This window comes from Camellia sinensis, chromosome 3 (assembly GCF_055761805.1).
Source record: "Camellia sinensis isolate YWXY chromosome 3, ASM5576180v1, whole genome shotgun sequence".
Taxonomy (NCBI): domain Eukaryota; kingdom Viridiplantae; phylum Streptophyta; class Magnoliopsida; order Ericales; family Theaceae; genus Camellia; species Camellia sinensis.
In genome coordinates this window covers 125,363,216-125,385,153 of record NC_138963.1, presented here as the reverse complement: position 1 = coordinate 125,385,153, position 21,938 = coordinate 125,363,216, and the positions used below count along the sequence as shown (strand labels likewise).

The 21,938-nt window shown below is 30.8% G+C and overlaps 1 protein-coding gene across 10 annotated transcripts; it reads right to left on the bottom strand.

The window, feature by feature from the left end:
* Window positions 1–10,644: 10,644 nt before the first annotated feature.
* LOC114319232 (uncharacterized) lies at window positions 10,645–21,360 on the bottom strand. 10 transcript variants are annotated; one of them, XM_082920675.1, is made up of 11 exons: window positions 21,045–21,360; window positions 16,793–16,855; window positions 16,459–16,688; window positions 16,144–16,273; window positions 15,195–15,272; window positions 14,973–15,096; window positions 14,372–14,841; window positions 14,017–14,168; window positions 12,760–12,846; window positions 12,417–12,535; window positions 10,645–10,800 (listed from the first exon to the last, which is right to left on the bottom strand). In XM_082920675.1, the coding sequence occupies exons 2-10, from the start codon at window positions 16,811–16,813 to the stop codon at window positions 12,424–12,426; spliced, it is 1,404 nt and encodes a 467-aa protein (XP_082776801.1). In that variant the 5' UTR covers window positions 16,814–16,855; window positions 21,045–21,360; the 3' UTR covers window positions 10,645–10,800; window positions 12,417–12,423. The 10 variants fall into 10 exon arrangements, with proteins under 10 accessions (XP_082776801.1, XP_082776808.1, XP_082776806.1 ...); XM_082920682.1 differs by having other exon boundaries at window positions 16,156–16,273; window positions 16,793–16,872; window positions 21,045–21,348; XM_082920680.1 differs by having other exon boundaries at window positions 16,156–16,273; window positions 21,045–21,341.
* Window positions 21,361–21,938: the final 578 nt, after the last annotated feature.

The window sequence follows — 21,938 nt, the reverse complement described above, 5'->3', positions numbered from 1 at the left end:
CCTCCACCTCCCACTGAAAAAGTGATCTTCTAAAATTGAGGTTCCACTCCACCCCACTATTTCATTTGGAGTACATCACATACACAGAATCAAACTTTTCCAAAGACAAGGAATATAGCCTAGGGAAAACTTCCATCAAGCACACATTATTACACCATGTACCTCTCCAGAACAGAGTGTTTTTCCCATCCCCCATCACTAGAGCAGAGTTTTCTTTAAAGAATTCCACCAGATCCGGTCTGGTTCTAGCAACACCCAAGATGTTAGCCCATATACATGAGATCCTAGGGTTATCAACAAGTTATGGACACCACCCTACACCCACCTGATTGTATTTGTTATATATCACCTGTTTCCATAGAGCATTAGGTTCAGCCCCAAACCTCCACCACCATTTCAATAAGAGGCACTCATTCATGAGTCTAATCCTTTTAACCCCTAGGCCCCCCCTGCTGTTTGCTTTTAGAAATCTCCTTCCATTTGACCAAATGTATTTTCCTCCTAAAGCCATCCCCACCCGAAAGAAAATTAGATTGAATAGACACAAATTCCTTAGCAACCTCTGCTGGCATTTTGAACAGAGATAAATAATAAATACGTAAGCTAGACAACACAGATTTAACCAAAGTCACCCTACCAGCAAAGGAGAGGAATCTTCTCTTCCAAGAGGAAAGTCTTTGTTTGCATTTGGCTAACACTAGCTGCCAAGTCCTCTTTCTCCTTGGGTTTGCACCTAGAGGGAGTCCTAAGTACTTTAGGGGCAAACTTTGGTGAAGGCAATTGAACTTATTAGCAAACTCCTTGGATGCTTCAACTATTAACCCAACACCACACACCACACTCTTGTGGTAGTTAATTTTTAGTCCGGACAACACTTCAAACCATCTCAAAATCCTCTTTAAGTTATTGACCTCCCCCCAATGAGCTTCACAGAATAGAATTGTGTTGTCCGCGAATTGCAAGTGAGAGATCCTAAAGGCACTTGAACCAACTGCTACCCCTTTGATCAACCCGAACTGTTTTGCTCTTTCCAGCAGGATATTCAGGCCCTCAGCCACAATGTTAAAAAGGAAGGGGGATAGAGGGTCACCTTGCCTAAGACCCCTTTGCGGGCTAAATTCTGAGGTTGGCAAACCATTTACCAAAATAGAAACTCTGGCTGTTGAGACACACTCCCTCATCCAACTAATCCATTTAACCCCAAAACCAAAATTTGAAAGCATAGTAAATAAGAAATTCCAATTGATTGAATCATAAGCTCTTTCAAAGTCCAACTTTAGGACAATGCCACTCTTTCGATTCTTCTTCCAGCCATCCACAATCTCATTGGCTATCAACACCCCATCTAAGATGTTTCTGCCCCCAATGAATGCTGATTATGCAACACTAATAATTTTAGGCATCACAGTTTTGATTCTGTTAGCTAATACTTTTGCCAATATTTTATACAAAGAGCCAATGAGACTAATAGGTCGGTAATCATTCAGACCAGAGGGGTTCTCATTCTTCGCAATCAAAGCAACAAAAGAACTATTTATACCTTTGACCAGTTTTGCATTTTGATAGAATTCTTGCATGAATTGCAACATATCTACCTTGATCACCTTCCAACACTTTTTAAAAATCATAAGATTAAACCCATCAGGTCCAGGTGCTTTGTTACCTTCACAACTCTTAACTGCAGCTACAATCTCATTTTCCGAAAACTCAGCTTCCAAGAGCTCAACAGCTTCTCTATCCCCAATGGATACGAAAGACCCAGATAGCCTTGGTCTATTGCACCATGGTTCAGTAAATTGGTTAATAAAATGCTGTTGAACTGCAGCCCTCACCTCCACAGGATCCTCCTTAACAATTCCATTGACTGCTATTGAGCACAGAGAGTTTCTGATTCTCCTAGAGCTAGCCATAATGTGAAAAAAATTTGTGTTCCTATCCCCTTGTGTTGACCACTTCATTCTGGATTTTTGTATCCATGTCCATTCCACCATTTTACTTAGTTTCCAAGCTACACCTTTAGCCTCTCTTCTGCTAGCTTGCTCTACCATAGATAATGGTCTTTCTTCAGCACTTAAATCAAGTGCATGAATCTCCTCTTCAACTTGTTTAAGTTTATGCTCCACATCATCAAAGACTTCTTTAGCCCACTGTTTCAAAGCCAGTTTTAGTATTTTGAGCTTCTGAAGACATTTGAAACCAGCCCATCCCACCGCATTAGCTTCTAACCACGTATTTTCCACAAAAGATCTGAACTTTGGATGTAAGGTCCAAGCATTTAGAAATCGAAAAGGAGTTGGACCCCAATCTCTCTCATCCTCCATCAACAAAATAGGACAATGATCTAAGACCTTCCGGGGCAGGCCCCAAAGCTTAAAATTAAACATTTGTAGCCATTTTGGATTAAGCAAAAACCTATCAATTTAAGGAGACTTATGTGTAAGTTCTACTAAGTAGACTTATTACTCAATAGGTTCTATGATAATTAATAGTATTTTTCATCATACTCTATTAAAAAAGTCACTAATTATTAATATTTAACAACAGTTTAAAATTTGTCACAAAAAATGTTATTAATTATAAATTTTAGCGACAGTTTAAAAATATTGTCACAAAAAAAAATCAATAATTTTTAATTTTCAGAGATGGTTCAAAAAAATTGTCATAGAAAAACGTCACTAATTATTAGTAGCGGCAATTTATAAAAATCATGATAAAAAAGTCGCTAATTATCAATTTTTAGCGATATGTGTAAAAAATTGTCACAAATAATTATTTTTAATGATAATTGTATTAAAATTTATTTTTAATAAGACTTGATAAAAATTAAGTGTAACTATTAAGATATATTAATAATTTATCCTTTAATGTATAAAAAAAAAAATTATGTCTGTGCCCACGGCAGTGTTCACGGACAGTGAATCAAATAAAACATCAGCAGAGCATCAACCAAATTGTTCAAGCACTCAAACCAAAAAAAATGGAAAAAATATAATATATATATTTACAAGACAATATTCAAAACTAGTTGTTTTAGGGATAAATTATTAATAAGTTTTAATAGTTGTATTTAATTTTCATTAAGTTTTATTGAAAATAATTTTTAATAAAATTATAGATAAAAATAATTTTTATGATGATTTTTTACATATGTTACTAAAAATTGATAATTAATAATTTTTTTAATCACAATTTTTATAAATTATCGCTAAACTTATGATTAATGACATTTTTTTGACAATTTTTTTAAACTGTAGTTGAAAGTTAAAATTAGTGATTTTTTTTATATTGTTAAAACTTATAATTAGTGATATTTTTTGTGATAAAATTTTCAAAATATAGTTAAAAATTAACAATTAATAATATTTAATAAAAAAATTATTAATTTTTACAAAATTTATTAAATAATAAATTCATTTATTAAGAACTATACAACGATCTTTTAGGAAGTAAGTTACAAATCACTTCTTAATTTTTAATTTATTTTGTGTTATATTATTTCTCATATTTTTAAAAAAAATTAAAAAAAATTAATTTTCAACTGTCTTTTCAAAACAATCAAAAGCCTTAATTAGAAGAAAGAAACTTGGTGAAAATTATTTCAGTTTCTTTGCATTTGGTCCAGACTCCAATGGGAAGAACAAGACACGGTTTCAAATCCCAAATCCAAATGACAGAGAATATTCTCTATAAGCATATATAGGCATAGGCTTAGCTATTATAACCAGACTGAGACAATCTCTCTTGGTAATCTGTGTCTTGTGTGAATCTCAACTTTTCTACGAATAAGATTAGAAAAAATATTTGGGAGTTTTAAATTGGGAGCATTAAAGGAGTTCTAAAGAGTGGGCCTTATTGACTGATGTGATGTTTTGGTTTTAAGTTTTTTTTTTTTTGAATTTTGAATTTTGAATTTTCACCTCATTAGTGGTCTATTAGTGCTCCAAAATTAGTGAAATGTATCATTGTTGTAAGATTAGAGACCATCAGTTTTTTACCGGATTCATATTTTAGGGGAAATGATGTGGAGTTTTAAATTTAAAGTTTTAATTTGAATTTTTGTGATGGGATAACTTATTCATTTTGCTTGGTTTTATTTTTTTAAAATTACTTTTTAAAAAATTCTAATTTCTTATTTTTTATATTTTTTTGTTTTTATTAAATTTTTTTAATATTTTAAACAATTTTTTTTTTCTTTTTAGACATACCTAACATAAATATACTTAAAAAGTAAAAAAATTATAAAAAAAAATCTTTTAAAAATTTATTAAATACCAAAAATATAAAAAAATATATATTAGAATTCAGTACATTTTTTTGTATTTTTATGTATTTATTAATTTTTTAAAATATTTTTTTATAATTTTTTTATTTTTTAAATACATCTAAGTAAGGTGCATCTAAAAAAGTAAAAAAAAAATGTTTAAAATTTAAAAAATATTCACTAAAAATAAAAAACACGAAAATCAAAAAATTTAATTTTTAAAAAATTTAATTCAAAAAACTCAAACCAAATATACTAAGAAAAATGCTTGGGAGCACTAATTAGTGCTCCCACTAATTAGGTGGCAGTGGGTCCCGCCATTAATGATGTGATGTTTTGGTCTTGGAGTTGTATTTTTTTTTTTTTTTTTACTTTTTTAATGCATTAGAACTATTAGTGGTGATGTTTTTAGTGGGATGAATCATTGTTGATATACTAATTAGTGTTCTACATCTAGAGGTTTAGTGGAGGCCAACTCATTAGTCTCTATATTTGGAGCTCCTAATTTTTTTCCATATTTTATTTCCTCTACAGAGAGTATTCTATGTGAGCATATATAGACAATGTGGGTGTTTAGAAAGTTGTTATTTTAGTAGGTTATTTCAATTTTTGATTATTTTAATAGGTTAAAATATTTATGTTGGAGAGGAAGATTATTTTTGTAGTTGGATGTGATATTTGTGATAGAAAAAGTAAAATGATTATGAATTAAATGTGATATTTTATTTGATTGACTATTTTAACCTATTTTTGTCATTTTGTGAATTTTAACCAAAAAAAGCTAAAAAAAGCCTTTGCCAAATATTCTATGAATTTTTTGGGTGGATAATATATTATATGAATAAGATTAGAGACCATCAATTTTTTACCGGATTCATATTTTATGGGAAATGATAGTGTTCTAATTAAATTTAGAACTTTAATTTGAGTTTTAGTGATGTGATAAAATTAAAATAAAATAAATAAGGCACAAAAATCACATTATAAGTGGGGGCCAACTCAAACTCCATATTACTCCTAAATTTTTTTCATATTTTATTTTCTCTACATAGAATATTCTAGGTAAGCATATATAGACAATGTTTGACATATGAAGTTAGGTTAAAATAGACAAAGAAAAAAATAAAATAGGTTAAAAGATTAATAAAATAAAATATCGTATTTAAATAATTATTATTTTATTTTATTTTTTATAAAAATAAAAAAAAAAATTTAAATCTATCTTAAATTAGATTTTTTAACCTAAACTAAAAAAAATTAAAAAATAAAAAAACTAACCCAGTTCTCAAACAAAGCCATAAGCATAGGCATAGACTATAATATAACCAAGTTGAGACCATCTCTCTTGGCACCCTTTTTTATTGAAATATTCTATGAATAATATTAGAGACCATCCTTTTTTATCGGATTCATATTTTATTCCTCTGTTAAGAAGAAATTTATAAGGCCATCTCTAACGGTGCGTCCAATCTTGTATCAGATTTGAAATTTGATGAAAAAATTACTTTTTCTCACTTCAATGGTTTCACTAAATTGATATCAAAATGAAAATGAAACAAAAGTTTTATCAAACTGACGACAAGCTTTAGATTTCATCTTTTCATTGTTCTATATCGTTGGACGGGGTCAACCGGTCAACTAGCCGGATGTCCGGCCGGTTGACCCACCGGTCGATCGGTTCCCTTTCAAATAGGTAGGTTCAAACAAAGTAAAAAGGTTCAAACAGGTTAAAAGAAAAAAAAAGTATCTTACCGGTCGACCCGGCGGTCGACCCACCGAATGACCATTCCCTTTTGATGCACCGTTGGAACAAGCCATATCAAGTTGAAAAAATTAACTATTTTTTACGTATATTTAGTGAAAAAAATAATTCACCTTTAAAGATGCTCTAAGTGTATAAAATCTGATTATAAAATTATATATAATCTCACTTTATATGAGAGAATTGTCTCTGATTTTATAATTAAATTTTATGTACGTAGATAACCTAACAAAGAAATCCAAGCATTCAAGACAATTCTTTTGGGAACATCAGTAACAAGTGAGCTTTTTGATTTTTCAGCTTTTTTTAAGTCAAAAAACCGAGTTGTTTTACAGAAAACAACCTAATTTTTTTTGTCAAAAAAGTTATTAAAAAAAGTTAAAAAATCAAATTTTTACCAACTTTCCAAAACACCACAAAAACATCTCTAATATGACAAAAATTGATTCTCTGTCCTCAAATTTCGTGCACCATGTCTTCAATCTATGTTAGATACCACAAGGGCATGGCTTCTGTCCGGTCCTTAATCGGACTGGACCGTGTTGTTGGACCCGTGGAGATCCATCACGGGTCCCGTTTTGATAATCTGAACTGTTCAATGTGTAGCAATCGTCGAGTACTATATGCCTGTAAAAAATCACGTTAATCGGATATCGATAGCTATGTGATCAAATCAGTTTTGTAAAAAAAATAGACGGTGAATAAATTAACGGTTGATAAAAATCTGTTTTGATCACATAGCTATCAATATCCGATCAACGTGATTTTTTACAAACATATAGTACTCGACGAGTTCTACACATTGAACGGTTCAGATTATCAAAACGAGACTCGTGATGGGCTTCTACGAACCCAACAACACGATCTAATCCGATTAAGGACTGGCCAGAAGCCATTCCCATAGCGCAACCATATCTCAAAATTTCTTTATATTTTGAGAATTTTTACTATTTCGTGCAGTTAAAAGTCTTTGACAAATATCTCCAGATCATAAGAAAAGGACAAAAACAAAATGTAAAAAATACGAAACCCTTTTTATTGAAATCAAAATATTTTTCACCTCAATCTCAATACTAATATCTTAACAATATTCGTGTGTTTTTTTTCATCACAATTTATTTATCAATATCAAATGATAAATAAAATATAATGAGAGACTCATAGTTCTAGCACTATGTTGGTTTAGTTTTTTTAGAGAAAAATTTTCAAAATTTTTCGTATTTAATAATTTTTTTTGAAAAAATTATAAATATGTCATTTTTTAAACGCATCTAAATAATTGAATCTATTTTTTTTTTTTTTTAATTAAAACATTAAAAAAAAAAAAACTATAGACAAAATTTTAGGTCTCAACGTGACCACTGGCCTGTGAAGTCCACAAACAGACGCACTATTTTCTCTGAACCGTCTGGTCAGAAAATGCAGCGACCTTCAAATCAGCATCATATCAAACCACTTTACATTCAAACCCATTTTTTAACAAACGGCCGGTGATGCAGAACTCTAATTAGAATTGTTACAGTAAAATTTTAATGAGCTGTCACATATAAAAAAATAGTAAAATAAAAGACAAAATGTGAAAAAAAAAAAGAAGATAAATTAATACCTATTAAAACTCTCTTTTTATTGGGAGAGCACATCGTGTGGTGTGCACCCTGTGCATATCATATTTTATTACTCCTTATAAAATTTTATAATATTAATTATAAAATAGGTAATTTCATCAAAAATTAATATAATAAAATATTTAAAATTTTATATTTTATATAACATAAATTTGTGAATTAATTATGATATTTTTTATTATCTTAATTTATGACAAGATTATACATTCTATAATTGATATTATAAAATTTTATGATAAAATTATATTAATTTGTGATAAATTACCTATGGTGTGCACCCCACACCCTAGAGTTTTCCTACATTATTGGACTAGATTGGATAGTTCTCGTTTTAATCATTCAAGTTATTTTTTTTTTAATAAAGCTTTTGTATTTTTTTTATATTTGGATATTTGGATCAATTTACAAACATATCAATTAAGGGCTTGTTTGATATATATTAAAAAATTCAAAAAGTCACTATTCTATTTAAGTCACATCATCTTATTTAAGTCATATCACTTCTCTACCACATCACTTCAAACCTAACCCATACCTAACCCATATTTCATAAAAAATCAAAAATTATATTTATTTAGAACATCCCAAATCACTCCTAATTTTGAAATTCTTAAGTCAATGACGAGACAAATTTTCAGGAACTCCCTAAAATGATTCTAATTCGGGACATTAAATCTTACTCTTAAATTATATATAAATCTTATGCATACATATTATATATAAAAAAAAAATTAGATTGAATCAATAATTGTTACCACTTTAATTTTAGGATTAATTACCTACAACTCCTCATTGCGTAGGCCTTGCTAGCCTAAAGTCCCATATAGTTGGTGGACTATTTTACCATTTTTTTTTATTTTTTTTACTTTTGAAAAATAACATAATTTCTATTATACATATTCATTTTTTATAAAATATATATTTTTAAAGAATAAAGATTAAGGACTCGAATGCCTCGAATCTTGTCTTTTTTATTTTAATTTTTTCTTTTTTAGCTGTGTTGGTTTGATTTTTTTTTTATTTTTTAAAAAGGATTTTAAGATTTAAGATTTAGGATTTAGGCTTTAGAATTTAAGGTTTAGAGTTTAGGTTTTAGTGTTTAGGATTTAGAGTTAGGGTTTAGGATTTAGTGTTTAGGGTTTAGGATTTATAATTTAGAGTTTTATGGTTTAAAATATAGGGTTTAGGATTTAAGATTTAGAGTTTAGGGTTTTATATTTAAAATTTAAGATTTAGAATTTAAGGTTTAGTGTTTAAAGATTTAAGATTTAGGGGTTTAGGGTACACATTACCACCCTTTCCACACAAAAAAAAAAAGCCAAGCCAAACCAAACCAAACCAGCACACAGCAAAAATAGAAAAAAAATTTGAGGCAAATTCGTGCCTCAATTTTCGAGGCCTTTAGCAGGGCGATTTTTAATACGTATCTATCAATAAGATTAATATTAAATATAAAATTATAAATAAATAAATAAGTTTTGGTAAAGTAACTTTACAGAGTATTGAAAAATAAATATATATATATATATATATATATATATATATATATAAGAATTGACTCTTATAACAAAATAAATTTTGAATCTTTAATTTTATTAATTTAAATTTTAAATTTTTTATTTGTTTTCAATCTAAACTATTTGTGTATTTTCATTAAATAAAATCGATGAAAAAAATTAATATTTTAGTTTTTAAACTCAATAAATAAATAAATAAATTAGATATTTTATATATATTTACATTGAATTTAATAACTAAAATACTATTTCCTATCGATTTTACTTAAAAAAAAAATAAGCGAATGATTTAGAATGAAAAAAAATCAAAATATTAGAGTTTAAATTAACAAAATTAAAAATTCAAGATTTATTTTGTTAGAAAACTCAAACTTAGTTTTTTTTTTTTTTTCGTAGATTTATTTATACAAAACTGATAATTGAGTGTGACTTGCTACAACTAATTTTTAAAATTAAAAAAAAAAAAAAAAAAACAAACAAACAAACTTTGCAGCAACAACTGAACAAATAAGCAATGTAATGAAAAGATTATAAATAACAATTACAATACAATCAACACCAAGAAGAAGATATTGAAGAATGATTAATCACAACAGATTAACACTGTGCTTAGTTGGGAGATTTGAAGTGAAAAAAAAAAAAAAAAAAAAGAAAAAAAAAAGAAGAAAGTAAGTAAAATATGAATAAAATATACCTATATTTTATCTAATTTCACACACATTTTTCTTCTTTTTTTTTGGGTGAATGACATTTTTCTTTTCACTTTCCAAATTGTTGTCCAAATCTCTCAAGGGTGTGATTGGAAGTAACTCACTCTTTTTGGCCATTTTTGAAACTCCGAAATTAGTTGCAGTAAAAAATTAAAGTAGACTAGAAGTTTCGATTATGAATGCTTTTGTAGAGAAATCTTCAAAATCGCAGTGTGGATTGGCAAAATCTTCAGCCCCTCTCAATTTGAGAGGGGAGATACCCCATATTCCATATATCTATCTATTTGGTGGAAAACAAAAGCAAACACGGTTCAACTTCCATTTCTCTCCCCTCTTAAACTGAGAGGGGTTTGATTAAACTTGGGATGAGACTTTTTGGGCTAGTTTCAAGTGGGTGGGACGTAATGAAACATTAGTTGGGCAAATAGAACCATTGGCAAATTATCCCTTTTTATTTTATCGTGTTTATATTCAAAAAAATACAAAGCCTTTTTTTTTTCAAAGATTTGATTCAAATAAGATATTATAATGAAACTTAATGAATTACAATCATAATTTATTTTAAAAACATAATTATTACGGGAAAGGGGTGCCTGCTGTACAGCAGGTACTGCAGTGCGCCAAAAGGGCATAAAAAAAAAAAAAAAAAATCTCTGTCGTTTTTACATGCACGGCACACCCTGCTGTGCTTAAGCACAGCAGGTACCCCTTGTCCAATTATTACTCTCTCTTCTTTTCGTTTCTTTTTTTGGAAATAAACATGATAAAATAAAGAAATTAAAATTATTAGATAGACCTAAATTTTCATAAATAATATACACAGATTTTTACAAAAGAACCGTTTAAATAATTAAAATGAAATTCATGGTGAACTTACGAACGACAGCTTAATCGTTTATGATTGAAGTGGAGGACCGTTGAGCATCTGCAAAAGCAATTATAATTGGAGTAAATATTATATATAACAGTGATGCTTGGTATTACCATTTAATAAGCAATCTTAATTTGTGGTAGAAACACAATAATGTTGAGATAGTACATGAAAAGCCTTGTTCACTTTTCATTTGAAAACATGCTATTTTAATAATTTTTTAATTTTTTACCAAAACATGTGCAAAAAAAATAGAAAGGATAATGTAATAACTTATAATAATTTCTTTAACTTTATAACTAAAATTAAAAATTACCAAACGAAAAAGGGTTAGTTTATTCCAAATTACAACATAAAAGGTTTTTTAATATCTTTGTTTGATTCCAGATCAAGATTCATTTTAATCTATATAATTTAATTAAATTAATAAATATATTTGAAGTTTATTTCAACGTAAGATTAAGATGAATTGTCGTATGTCATGTCGTAATGCAATTCAGTTTCAACCAATAGTGTAACAACAAACAAGAGTGTATGAAATTGAGTGCCACTTTGACCTGTGGCAATAATTTTAAACTTGTTAACAACATTGTGGGCTGGACTTCAAAAATTTTTATTTTGCTTTTGGATGAACTTGAAAATAAAATAGAAGCTCCAAGCCGAATCAGAGTCGAAAAACAATGTACGAAATGTGAGGCGAGCCCAGCACACCCATGTCGACCCTAAAAACAACCAAAACAACTAAAGCAAAATCAGGTTTGATTTGGATACCAACATTTCTTTTACACTCGCACAAAACTCCCTCTGGTTTAATTTTTTATTACTGTTTTGAATTTTTTCTCTTCATATGTTTTTCGTGTCTAGCTAAAAACTAAAAACCATAATTTAATATATAAAAAATTACTTGCGTTGGCGGAAAGCCTCACAAAGTTTTCTAGCTTTAAAAGTTTCTTTCTAGCCTTTTCTTTTGAAGAGGATCCTAATAAGTACATTTTTATCTAATAAATCAATCCTCTAATAATTAATAACACTTTTCCATTACACACTATTACAAACTTCACTAATTATTAATTTTCAACGATAATTTAAAAATTATCACAAAAAAATATTACTAATTATAAATTTTAAAGATAATTCACAAAATTTCACTCATTGACAACTTTCACCGATAATTTAAAAAATTTATCTCAAGAAACATTACTAATTATAAATTTTAACAACTTATAAAAATCGTAACCAAAAAAATTATTAATTGTCAATTTTTTAACGGTGTTAAAAATCGTCACAAAAAATATTTTTAACAGTGATTTTATTAAAACTTATTTTTAATAATAAGACTTAATGAAAATTAAATCTAATTATTAAAATTTATGAGTAATTTGCTTTTCTTTTTAATTGCCCGAAGAACAAAAGATAATAATCAATCTATAAATCAAATAAAAAACCACCTCGGCCATAACAAAAATTAAAACTATAGTCGGCACTTTTTCAACAATTTTCCCTACACCCTGACAAATGAAAAAAGTTCAATAAAATTCAGCAGCAGCATCTACTCTGAGAAGTTAAAAGAAAAGATGGTCGGAGAAAAAAAAAATTCCCTTTTTTCTTTTTGTTACTTCAGCTAATTAGACAACAAGGAATTAGCGACAAACAAAATTTATTTTGTGTACCAGCTAATCATCGTTGGCTTAGCTTACGCTTCTTTGCCTCTTTTCTCAAACGCTCCCTCCTCTCTTCTTCCTCTATTTTGCGGAGTTCTTCTTCATCCTCTTTTCTAGCAATTCTTGCGCTGATATCACAAATATATGAGCCATCAAGACAACCGGTCAAATGATCAATGCGCCATGCACGCACACAAAAAGGGTAATTGTGTTCTGGGTTGTAAGCATTAAACAAGCACATAAAGCTACTCAAGCAAATGGTGTAAGCCCAGAGAGCACAATATCTAAAATAATAAATTTTAGACCAAAATGGTCAAGAATTTCATGCTAAATTCAATAAAGCCATACTAACCTCCTTTGCTCCTCCCTCATAATATCTTCGTAGTTTGCCTCCATGTCACTATCGTCATCCTCGTCGGCAAATTTTCTTGGATTATACCTGCCATGAAGATCACCACTTTGATTAAATTAGGTCAAGGAAACATAATATTTCATAGTTAATTTATCTCTCCTCGAAATTATACCTACCCAAGTCACACAAGTATAAAATCAACTCCTCCAAATCAGAGAAGTAGAACCTTTCTTTTTTTGAACAGCAAACAAGTAAAACTAAGCCAACCCCAGATTAGGTGCAAAAAGCAGCCATATCCAGTTTAAAGAAAATTCAAAAAACAAAAAAGAAAGAAAGAATACACCAACATTAAAATTATTGATGATTTAGCCAACTCCACTTGATTGCGATACAAAGCTTAGTTAGTTTGGTTTATTAAAATTACTGATGACTGTTTAAGATGAGAATGTACCCTAGTATCACCCAAGTCATTAGTAATCAAACTGGATTTGAGTAAACCAGAACCAAGCCATTTCGTAAAGCATCCAACCGAATCTCAATTATCTTGGATCAAATTATCAGTATGGGCAAGATTTGCCATCTCTAAGACAAGGTCTAGTAGCAACTCCGTTTGGATAAATGTGGATTTCAAATCAAGAGATTTGAGCTTAAATGAATAGAAAAACAATGGAAGAAGGCACAGTATATATATATTTTTAGTGGAATCCTTATAGCTAGAAAGAGAGATCTTAACATGATTTCAAATAACTAGTTTTATATAGTTTTTTACATCCATCACAATAAAGCTATTTAATCGTAAATTTATGGGTTTTACATACTTTATCATGCCTAAAGGAAGAAGACAAGTAGAATCCTTATAGCTAAAAAGAGAGAGCTTAACATGATTTCAAATAACTAGTTTTATATAGTTTTTTAAATCCATCATCATAAAGCTATTTAACTCCATCTTAAAATTCATGAGTAAACTATCATGCCTAAATTTAAGTATTATTAAGCTCAAATCCCTTGATTTGAAATCCACTTCTGTCCAAATGGACCCAATAACAACTACATCCATCCCAGATTAATAAGAAAGCAAATTTTAAAAAAATGGAATAATAAATGATGTTAGTATGTATATATCTCCAACAAGACAAACTACATAAGTAAACCCCACTATCATTCAGGTAAATTTAAACTTTGTTAAACTATTGCGCACCAACATTAGAAATGATTCCATGATTGAAAAGCTCCAAGAAAAAACAGAAGGCTACTTACCTAAACATACTCCTAATCATGCTTATTGCTCTTCCACCTTCATCATCATCATCATCCACATCATCATCGTCGTATGGTCTGACAGGCTTCTTCTTTGGGCGGTCCTCTCTCAACGGAGGGCAAGATGGAATTTTCGCAGGTTGCTTGTTTATCTGTCAGTAAGTCAAGCAAGGACAAATTTTATTGTAAAAAATGTTATCAACTTTCCCTGGATATAAGGACATGTCAACCAGAAAATGGCTGCAGGTATCCATTATTCATGCAAGGACAGGAGGGAAAAAAGTGACAAATTGAGATATCTCGGTAATAAAATATACAGGAACGGTTGTACATGCACAAGTAAATGAGATTAGACCTGTGGTTTAGAGGATGGAACTGGCTGTTTTGGCATCATCTTTCCTCTGCTAGATCCCTGAACTTCCTTTTTCTGGTCCAAGGATTGCTTTGGAACAGAAGCTTGCTTTGGAGCAGATGAGTGCAACTTCGAAGAAGGGGGCCTGTGCACACTAGGTTTCTGGTCCAAAGACTGCCGTTGTGGTGCAGCAACCCTCCTCTCTGTGGTGGCTGCTGGCATCTTAGAAGGCAAGCCTTTTGGCCCTAGAGGCCGACCTGGCCCGCTTCCATTATTGTTTCCAAGCTGTTTTCTAGAGTCAACCGATGTTGGAATGGGCTTACCGGCAGAAATTAACTTGCGCGGCCCAGTTTTAGGATGCGTTTGGCTACCTGTTGACATAGGTTTCCTCTCCTCGCGACTATTGGGAACTAGTCTACCAGTATTAGTTGACCACTGTCTGCTCTTTGGTGGCACTTGAGCTGATCTTGCCTCTTCAACATCATAACAAAAACACAAAAAACAAAAAAAGAAAGTTAAAAGTTAAAAAGTTTTCTCAATAAATTAGTATGTTTTGAGCTTTTAGATCAACAATCAGATATGGTGTAGTAAAGCAGCAACACACCAGAATTTGGAACAGAGACATTTCGAATTGGAGGATCTTTTGTGGGAGCTGGAAGCTCTGCATCATCAGATAATAGAAAAGAATAATCTCTCGTATCCTTAAGTTTCTGGACTTTCGTTTTTAACTGCACAAATAAGTAGGAAAAAAAACCATGAAATTAATAAAATTAGAAACTATATTGAAGTTATAGGAAAGAATCGACAAATGATTTCTTTTACTAACCTGATTTACAACTTTAGGATGGTGGTTACGAGCTTGAGTTTTTGATCCAGCAGTGGTTGAAGCAAGGCTCTTGCTTTTCTACATGGACAAGTGGGGTCATCAATTGATTAGACTACATCCCAAAATGAAGTTAAAAGCGATGAAAAATTATCTCTTTAGCACATCTGCATCCTATATGTCTTCCAAACCCCACAAACTATGCAGGTTCAGGGAATATGGGGGAGGATCCATTGGCTGGCCCAAATAACAGACAGACTAGGAATCAGCCCAATCCCCGGGAATATTAGATTACAAGATCATGTGCCAACCATATTTTGTTAAAACAAGGAAGCAAAACTAATTATCCAACATTGCAACTGCAAGGCGAGGTATAAACCTCAATACTCAAAAGGTTAAGAAACACAACTCCCATAACAAAAAATTATAAACCTTGCAATCCCAAGAAGAACCCCCTAGATGAAAAAATGAGTACTCCTTGACAGTCGACACTAAATTGATGAAGTCCATAGAAATTTCTATCCTCTGATTGCCAAAATCCTTCGAGAGACAATTTTTAATGGACAATAGCACCTCAATAATCACCATTTAATTCAAATAAATGCGATGAATATAAAAATATATGAAGCCAACAATATAAATAAAATAATAAAAAGACAGCAAAGAAGCCAACTGATAAAAACTCTACCAATGCAACGTATCAGGTGTGCCATCAAGGATCACACATTTTTTTTAGACAAAAAACTTAGAATTTAACCTCTAAATTGAGTATCGAGGTGCTTTCCTCCCACCATAACTTTAGGCCAATCCTCACAATTTCTAAAATTAACGATCTACTGATTATCATTAGGATTGATGATATAACAATGAGGGATGAATTCAAAGCACATAAGGCTAAGATCATATTTGCAGCATGCAGGAATGTACAACCATAACAAAACCACAGACTTACTATGGTACCCACATCATGATTGGATTTTGACACTTTGGGTGCCAAATGGTGGTTTTCCAATAATGACTTGCTTTCTTGAATTACTCTTTGAGCAATAACTGGTTGTGAAGGCCCAAAGAAGGATCCATAACTGCAAAACATGGAAAAATGGATATAATGAATGAGATTCTATACCATGTACATCTAAAATTCAAATTGAAGACTTTATACAAAAGCTTTAGTATATTAAGTAATTAATATGCAATTTAAACATATATCATTATATCCTAGTAAATAAATGAATAACAGACTAATGAAATTGCAGATTGTTCTCACTTATCATATGGCAATTTCTTCTTTTTCTCTTGGGAATTTGCATGGCCAGAACCAGATTCCTTTTTAATCTGCTTTCTGATAGCTTCTTTTAATCTCTGCCTCAATTCAAGGTATTCCAGTTCCTCCTGCGTGGTTTGTGGAGCTTCTTCTTCTTCATATTCCCCTTCACCAATCCCATCCTCTTCTTGCTCTTCACCATCCTCTTCATACTCATCCAAATCTTCATAGTCCTACACAAAAATAACTTATTAGAAAGCAATGTAAAAATACACAAAATTTCATACATATAATGAGGGAGAAGAGTGAAATCAACATGAACTTCAAAATTGCTTACATCTCTATCATATCCCTGCATAGCCGTTTCGAATCCCAGATGAGATTGTTTGGATATAAGCACCTACAACAACCCAAAACCTGAAAGCCTGATTACAAATATATTTAAAGACCCAAATGCAAGCAATTTTATCATAACTTCACAACATTACAAATACATAAAAAGGAGAAAAATCAATAAACAAATTCTTTGGGCTTCTAGCTTAAAGATTGAACAAGTAATTACATTCAATACAAGCATCACCTATCAGAGGGTAAATATTTACACGAGATAAATTATAAGTCATTTGCTTCTCCAACAAAACTCTGATATTTTAGTAGTATGAAAAAAAAAATCCAGGTTTGATCAAATCAACATTTCCTAGTATAGAAAAAATCCACATTTAATTCAATCCTCTTCTTCACTTTCTAAAAATTTCAAGGCATGTGCTTTACCAACAAATCTCTGGTATTTTTTTCTAAAATGAAAAAAAAAAAATCCAGATTTAATAGAGTCTATACTTTATAAAATTAAAAAATAAAATTCAAATCAAATGTTCAAACAATCAATCAACGTCCAATATACAACAAAATCTTTCCATGAAACACACAAAGGGTAAACCCTAATTTTCTGAAATTAGAGGACACCAATTGAAGCCCTGATTGAATCGTAATGTATAAGCATGAACAAAATCGAAAAACACCATCCACATACAATCACACCTCAAATATTCAGAATTCAATCAAATCAATGTTTCAGAAATTTGATAAACTCCAAAAAAGGAAACTACCAAGTTATTATCTTTTGATGAAAAGAATGAGAGAGACCTCAACTTTCTCCTTGGAGGGTAACAATCACATTCCCAATTGAACCATAGACATAAAACGAAAAATCACATAAATCTTTCCATGAAACGAAAAAAAAAAGAGGCAAACCCTAATTTTCTGAAATCGGGGGATACCAATCGAATCCCCAATTGAATCATAGCGTATAAGCATGAACAAACTTGAAAAACATCATCCACATACAATCACCTCAAATATTCAGAAACTAATTGAATATAATAGTTTGTAGAATTGATAAACACCAAAAACGAAACAACCAAGTTTTCATCTTTCAACGAAACGAACAAAGGAAAAGCCCTAAATTTCTCATTGGAGAGCAACAATCAAATCTCAATTGAACCATAAACCGAAATCAAAAAATCACCGAGATCCTGGCATGAAACGCAAAAAAGGGAAAACCCTAATCTTCTGAAATTAGAGAATACCAATCGAATCCCCGATTGAATCGTAGCATGAACAAACTCGAAAAACACCAATCACCTCAAATATTCAGAATTCAATCGAATCAATGGTTCAGAAAATTGATAAAAACCAAAACAAAAAAGAGAGAAACCAACAAGTTGTTATCTTTCAATGCAAAGAACAAAAAAAGCCCCAATTTTCTCATCGAAAGGTAACAATCATATTCCCAATTGAACCAAAACTCGAAAAATAAAACAAAAAACACAAAAAATAAAAATAAAAATAAAAATAAAAAACAAAAACAAAAAAAACACCATTTTGAACAAAATCGTGGTGAAATACCTGATTTGATGTCGAGAATCGTACAAATCATATCAAAATCACTTCTACGCTGTTTAGTCCTAAAAGTTTTCTTATAGACTGAAAGGTCCCATTACAATGTTTCAAACATCAGATTAATGTTTCGAACATTAGATTTCGAACATCAGATTAATGTTTCGAACATTAGATTAAGGAAAATTTACCTATAAGTCCTAGTTTCTGAAAAGTTGAACCATTTAGTCCTAAAAGTTTTCTTATGCTCCATTTAGTCGCATTTGCACATCAATCTAATGTTCGAAACATTAATCTGATGTTCGAAATCTAATGTTCGAAACATTAATCTGATGTTTGAAACATTGTAATGGGACCTTTCAGTCTATAAGAAAACTTTTAAGACTAAACAGTGTATAAGTTATTAATTTAGGATTTATTGGTGCATCCCCCAAAGGAAAATTTACCCATAAGTCCTAGTTTCTAAAAAGTTGAACCATTTAGTCCTAAAAGTTTTCTTATGCTCCATTTAGTCCCATTTGCACATCAATCTAATGTTTGAAACATTAATCTGATATTCGAAATCTAATGTTCGAAACATTAATCTGATGTTTGAAACATTGTAATGGGACCTTTCAGTCTATAAGAAAACTTTTAGGACTAAACAGTGTATAAGTTATTAATTTGGGATTTATTGGTGCATCCTCTTCAAGACCGAACGCTGAAATCGAAGTTTGACATCAAGAGAGAGAGCGAAGAGAATCCAGATCTGCAGAGGCGATAGCGTATGGTGGTGGATTTGGGGATCGTGAGAGAGAGAGAGAGCGATGAGGAAGAAGATAAAAAGGCCAAGGAAGGGAAGGACCCAGAGACGAAACGGGTAGATGCTAACGTGCGCGGAGAGCGTAGTAGATAGTAGAAGAAGGAACCCACTTCGGATTTGGATTTGGATTTGGATTTGAGGAGGTCGCGAGTTCGACCCAATGCGACAGTTATTTATAAAAATTAAGCTAAAAGATAAATTAAAAAAAACAATATGTGCTCATCAATCTTAAATCAAAGGAATTATAAAAATTATCAAAAATGAAAATATTTGCGTTAAGCTCAAATCTAAAAATTACAATGAAAAATACATGTTATGAACAAAAAAAATCTAGTCCCAATTGGATTCGTTTAAATTGAGTTATATGTGAATCAATTATTTTCAAAACTAGCAAAATTACAAAATTGAAGACAAACATTAAAAATTGTTCAAAATTCATCGTATGCCATGACGAAGCAATGAATATTGTTGGCCATGTCATTTTTCATATTTCGATCAAATTTCACATGATTCTAAAGACATGCCGTATTACGTCTATTAATGTTTTAACATTTATCTTGTTTTTCCTAAATTTCAAAAATTCTATAGCAAGCATGTATCCGATATGCATCAAATTCTCAAGTTAAGAATTGTATTTGCCGCGTATATCAATTGATGAGAGAGAGAGACGTGCGATATATGTAAGTTCTAGAGAGAGAGAGAGAGAGAGAGAGATTGGAGACATATTTGCATGGGGAGTGTTTCTTACCATATCCGAAAGTTGGGCAGAAACATAGGAGAAATATTTGTGTAATGATAGGGTAGGGATGCATGTGTGAATAGCTAAGAAACAAATAAAGAGTTGAATGAATCAATATAAAACATGGCCGATAATACTCTTTTGACTATTTTGTATCTATCTATATCTCTATAGGTTTGTATGTGCACTTGTCCCTCTTTAACACCCCTACCTCTTTTCTACAAAAACCAATCTCTACCATCCATTTCTTTCTCTTCTTCTATCATCCTAATCCACCTCACTTTCCTTTCACATGGATTCTCTCTCTCTCTCTCTCAAATTAATTAGAAAAACTGTCATTTGTTGTTGATTATCTTGAGCTTTGTTCTAAAAGAGAGAGAGAACTGAAGAATCATCTTTGCACTTCTCTCTCCTATATTGGTTGTGAGCTTATCTTTGCTTCGCTTCTCACACCAATTTGTATCTGTGAGAGAGCTTTCTCTTTCTTTGGGTTTCTCTTTTGCAGCTCTTATTCTTGATACATTTATATAACTACATTTGCACATGTAAGCTCTCTCTCTCTTTCTTTTCCTTGAATCTCTATTTCAATCACATTCTGTATGATAAGTCTCAAGACATACTTCATTTTGAAGTTGGTTGTTAGGTCTTCAATAAGATATTGGCTTGTTATTAGGAAGAAATGGTTGGAATCATCATGCTATTCATCTAAATATAGGCATTTGATTGATTTATTCATCATTACAGCTCCTAATATTAACTAAGTTTTCGTCAATCTTACAAAATTCTTTAAAATATCATGGAAACTATTTTCATATATATGATCACAACCTATCAAATTAATTTGAAAAATTATTCAAAAACATCATTTTTATATCATGGAACTGACGAGAAAAGGGGTTTGCAACCAACGCAGGATTTATACAAAAAATTCTGAATGAAAAGTTTACAACCCTAATTTCGAAATTTAAAATCCCAAAGCTGAATCCCTAATTTCGAAATTTAAAATCCCAAATCTGAATCCCTAATTTCAAAATTTAAAACCCCAAATCTGAATCCCTAATTTCGAAATTTAATATCCCAAATCTGAAACCCTAATTTCAAAATTTAAAATCCCAAATCTAAAATGAAATCCCTCATTTATGCGATACAAACCTGAAGTGGGTGTTTGATGAAGGTGTTCCGCCGGTGGTGTGCTTCCTCTTCGTCGCCGGTCTTCTTCGGCTGAGAGAGGGAGAAGAAGATGGGTTGGATCAAACACGGCCTCTTCGTCGTCGGTCTTCTTCGGCTGAGAGAGGGAGAAGAAGATGGGTTGGATCAAACACGGCCTCTTCGTCGTCGGAAGAAGGCTGAGAGAGGGAGAAGAAAATGGTTTGGATCAAACACGGCTTTCGTAAGGGAGAAGAAGGGAGCTGTTTCGTATATAATGAAATGGCTTTTCTAAAGAAAAATGCCTCAGACCCCAGTGGGGGTCACTGGGTCATGAATGGAGGCTTCCCATTGGTTTAAAAAAAAAATTTTTTTTTTTTTTTTTTTTTGGTGATTTGGACGAATGGGGGGCCAGTGGAGTCTGTAGCAAAGTTGCATTTCTAAAACCGGTTTTTATTAAAAATATTTTTGATCAAAAAACGACTTTTGTAAAACTGTTTTTAAAAAAAAAAAAATTCTCAAAAACAACTTTTCTAAAACCGTTTTTTATTAAAAAAAAAATTTGGTCATAAAATATTTATTTAAAAAAAATTAATACAAAAATGGTTTTTCTAAAACCGGTTTTTATTAAAAAAAAAATTGAACAAAAAATATTTATGTTGAAAATATAAATTAAAAAAAAATTAGAAAACCGTTTTTAATTAATTAAAAATAATTAAAAACTTAATTAAAAACGGCTTTAGAAAAGCCGGTTTCTATTTTCAAATTTTATTATTATTTTAATCGATGAATACGGTTTTGTGAAAACCGTTTTCTGAAAAACGGTATTAGAAAAACCGTTTTACCCTATTTTGGGAATAAAGATAAAAACACACCCTAAAATGGGACTAAAATGTTCAA

Coding starts and splice junctions, on each gene's coding strand:
- LOC114319232 (XM_082920675.1), bottom strand. CDS start 16,813: ATGCAGGGATATGATAGAGAT. Junction 15,273..16,143: donor ATCATGATGTGGGTACCATA/GTAAGTCTGTGG, acceptor TTGTCCATGTAG/AAAAGCAAGAGCCTTGCTTC. Junction 12,536..12,759: donor ATGAGGGAGGAGCAAAGGAG/GTTAGTATGGCT, acceptor TTGTGATATCAG/CGCAAGAATTGCTAGAAAAG.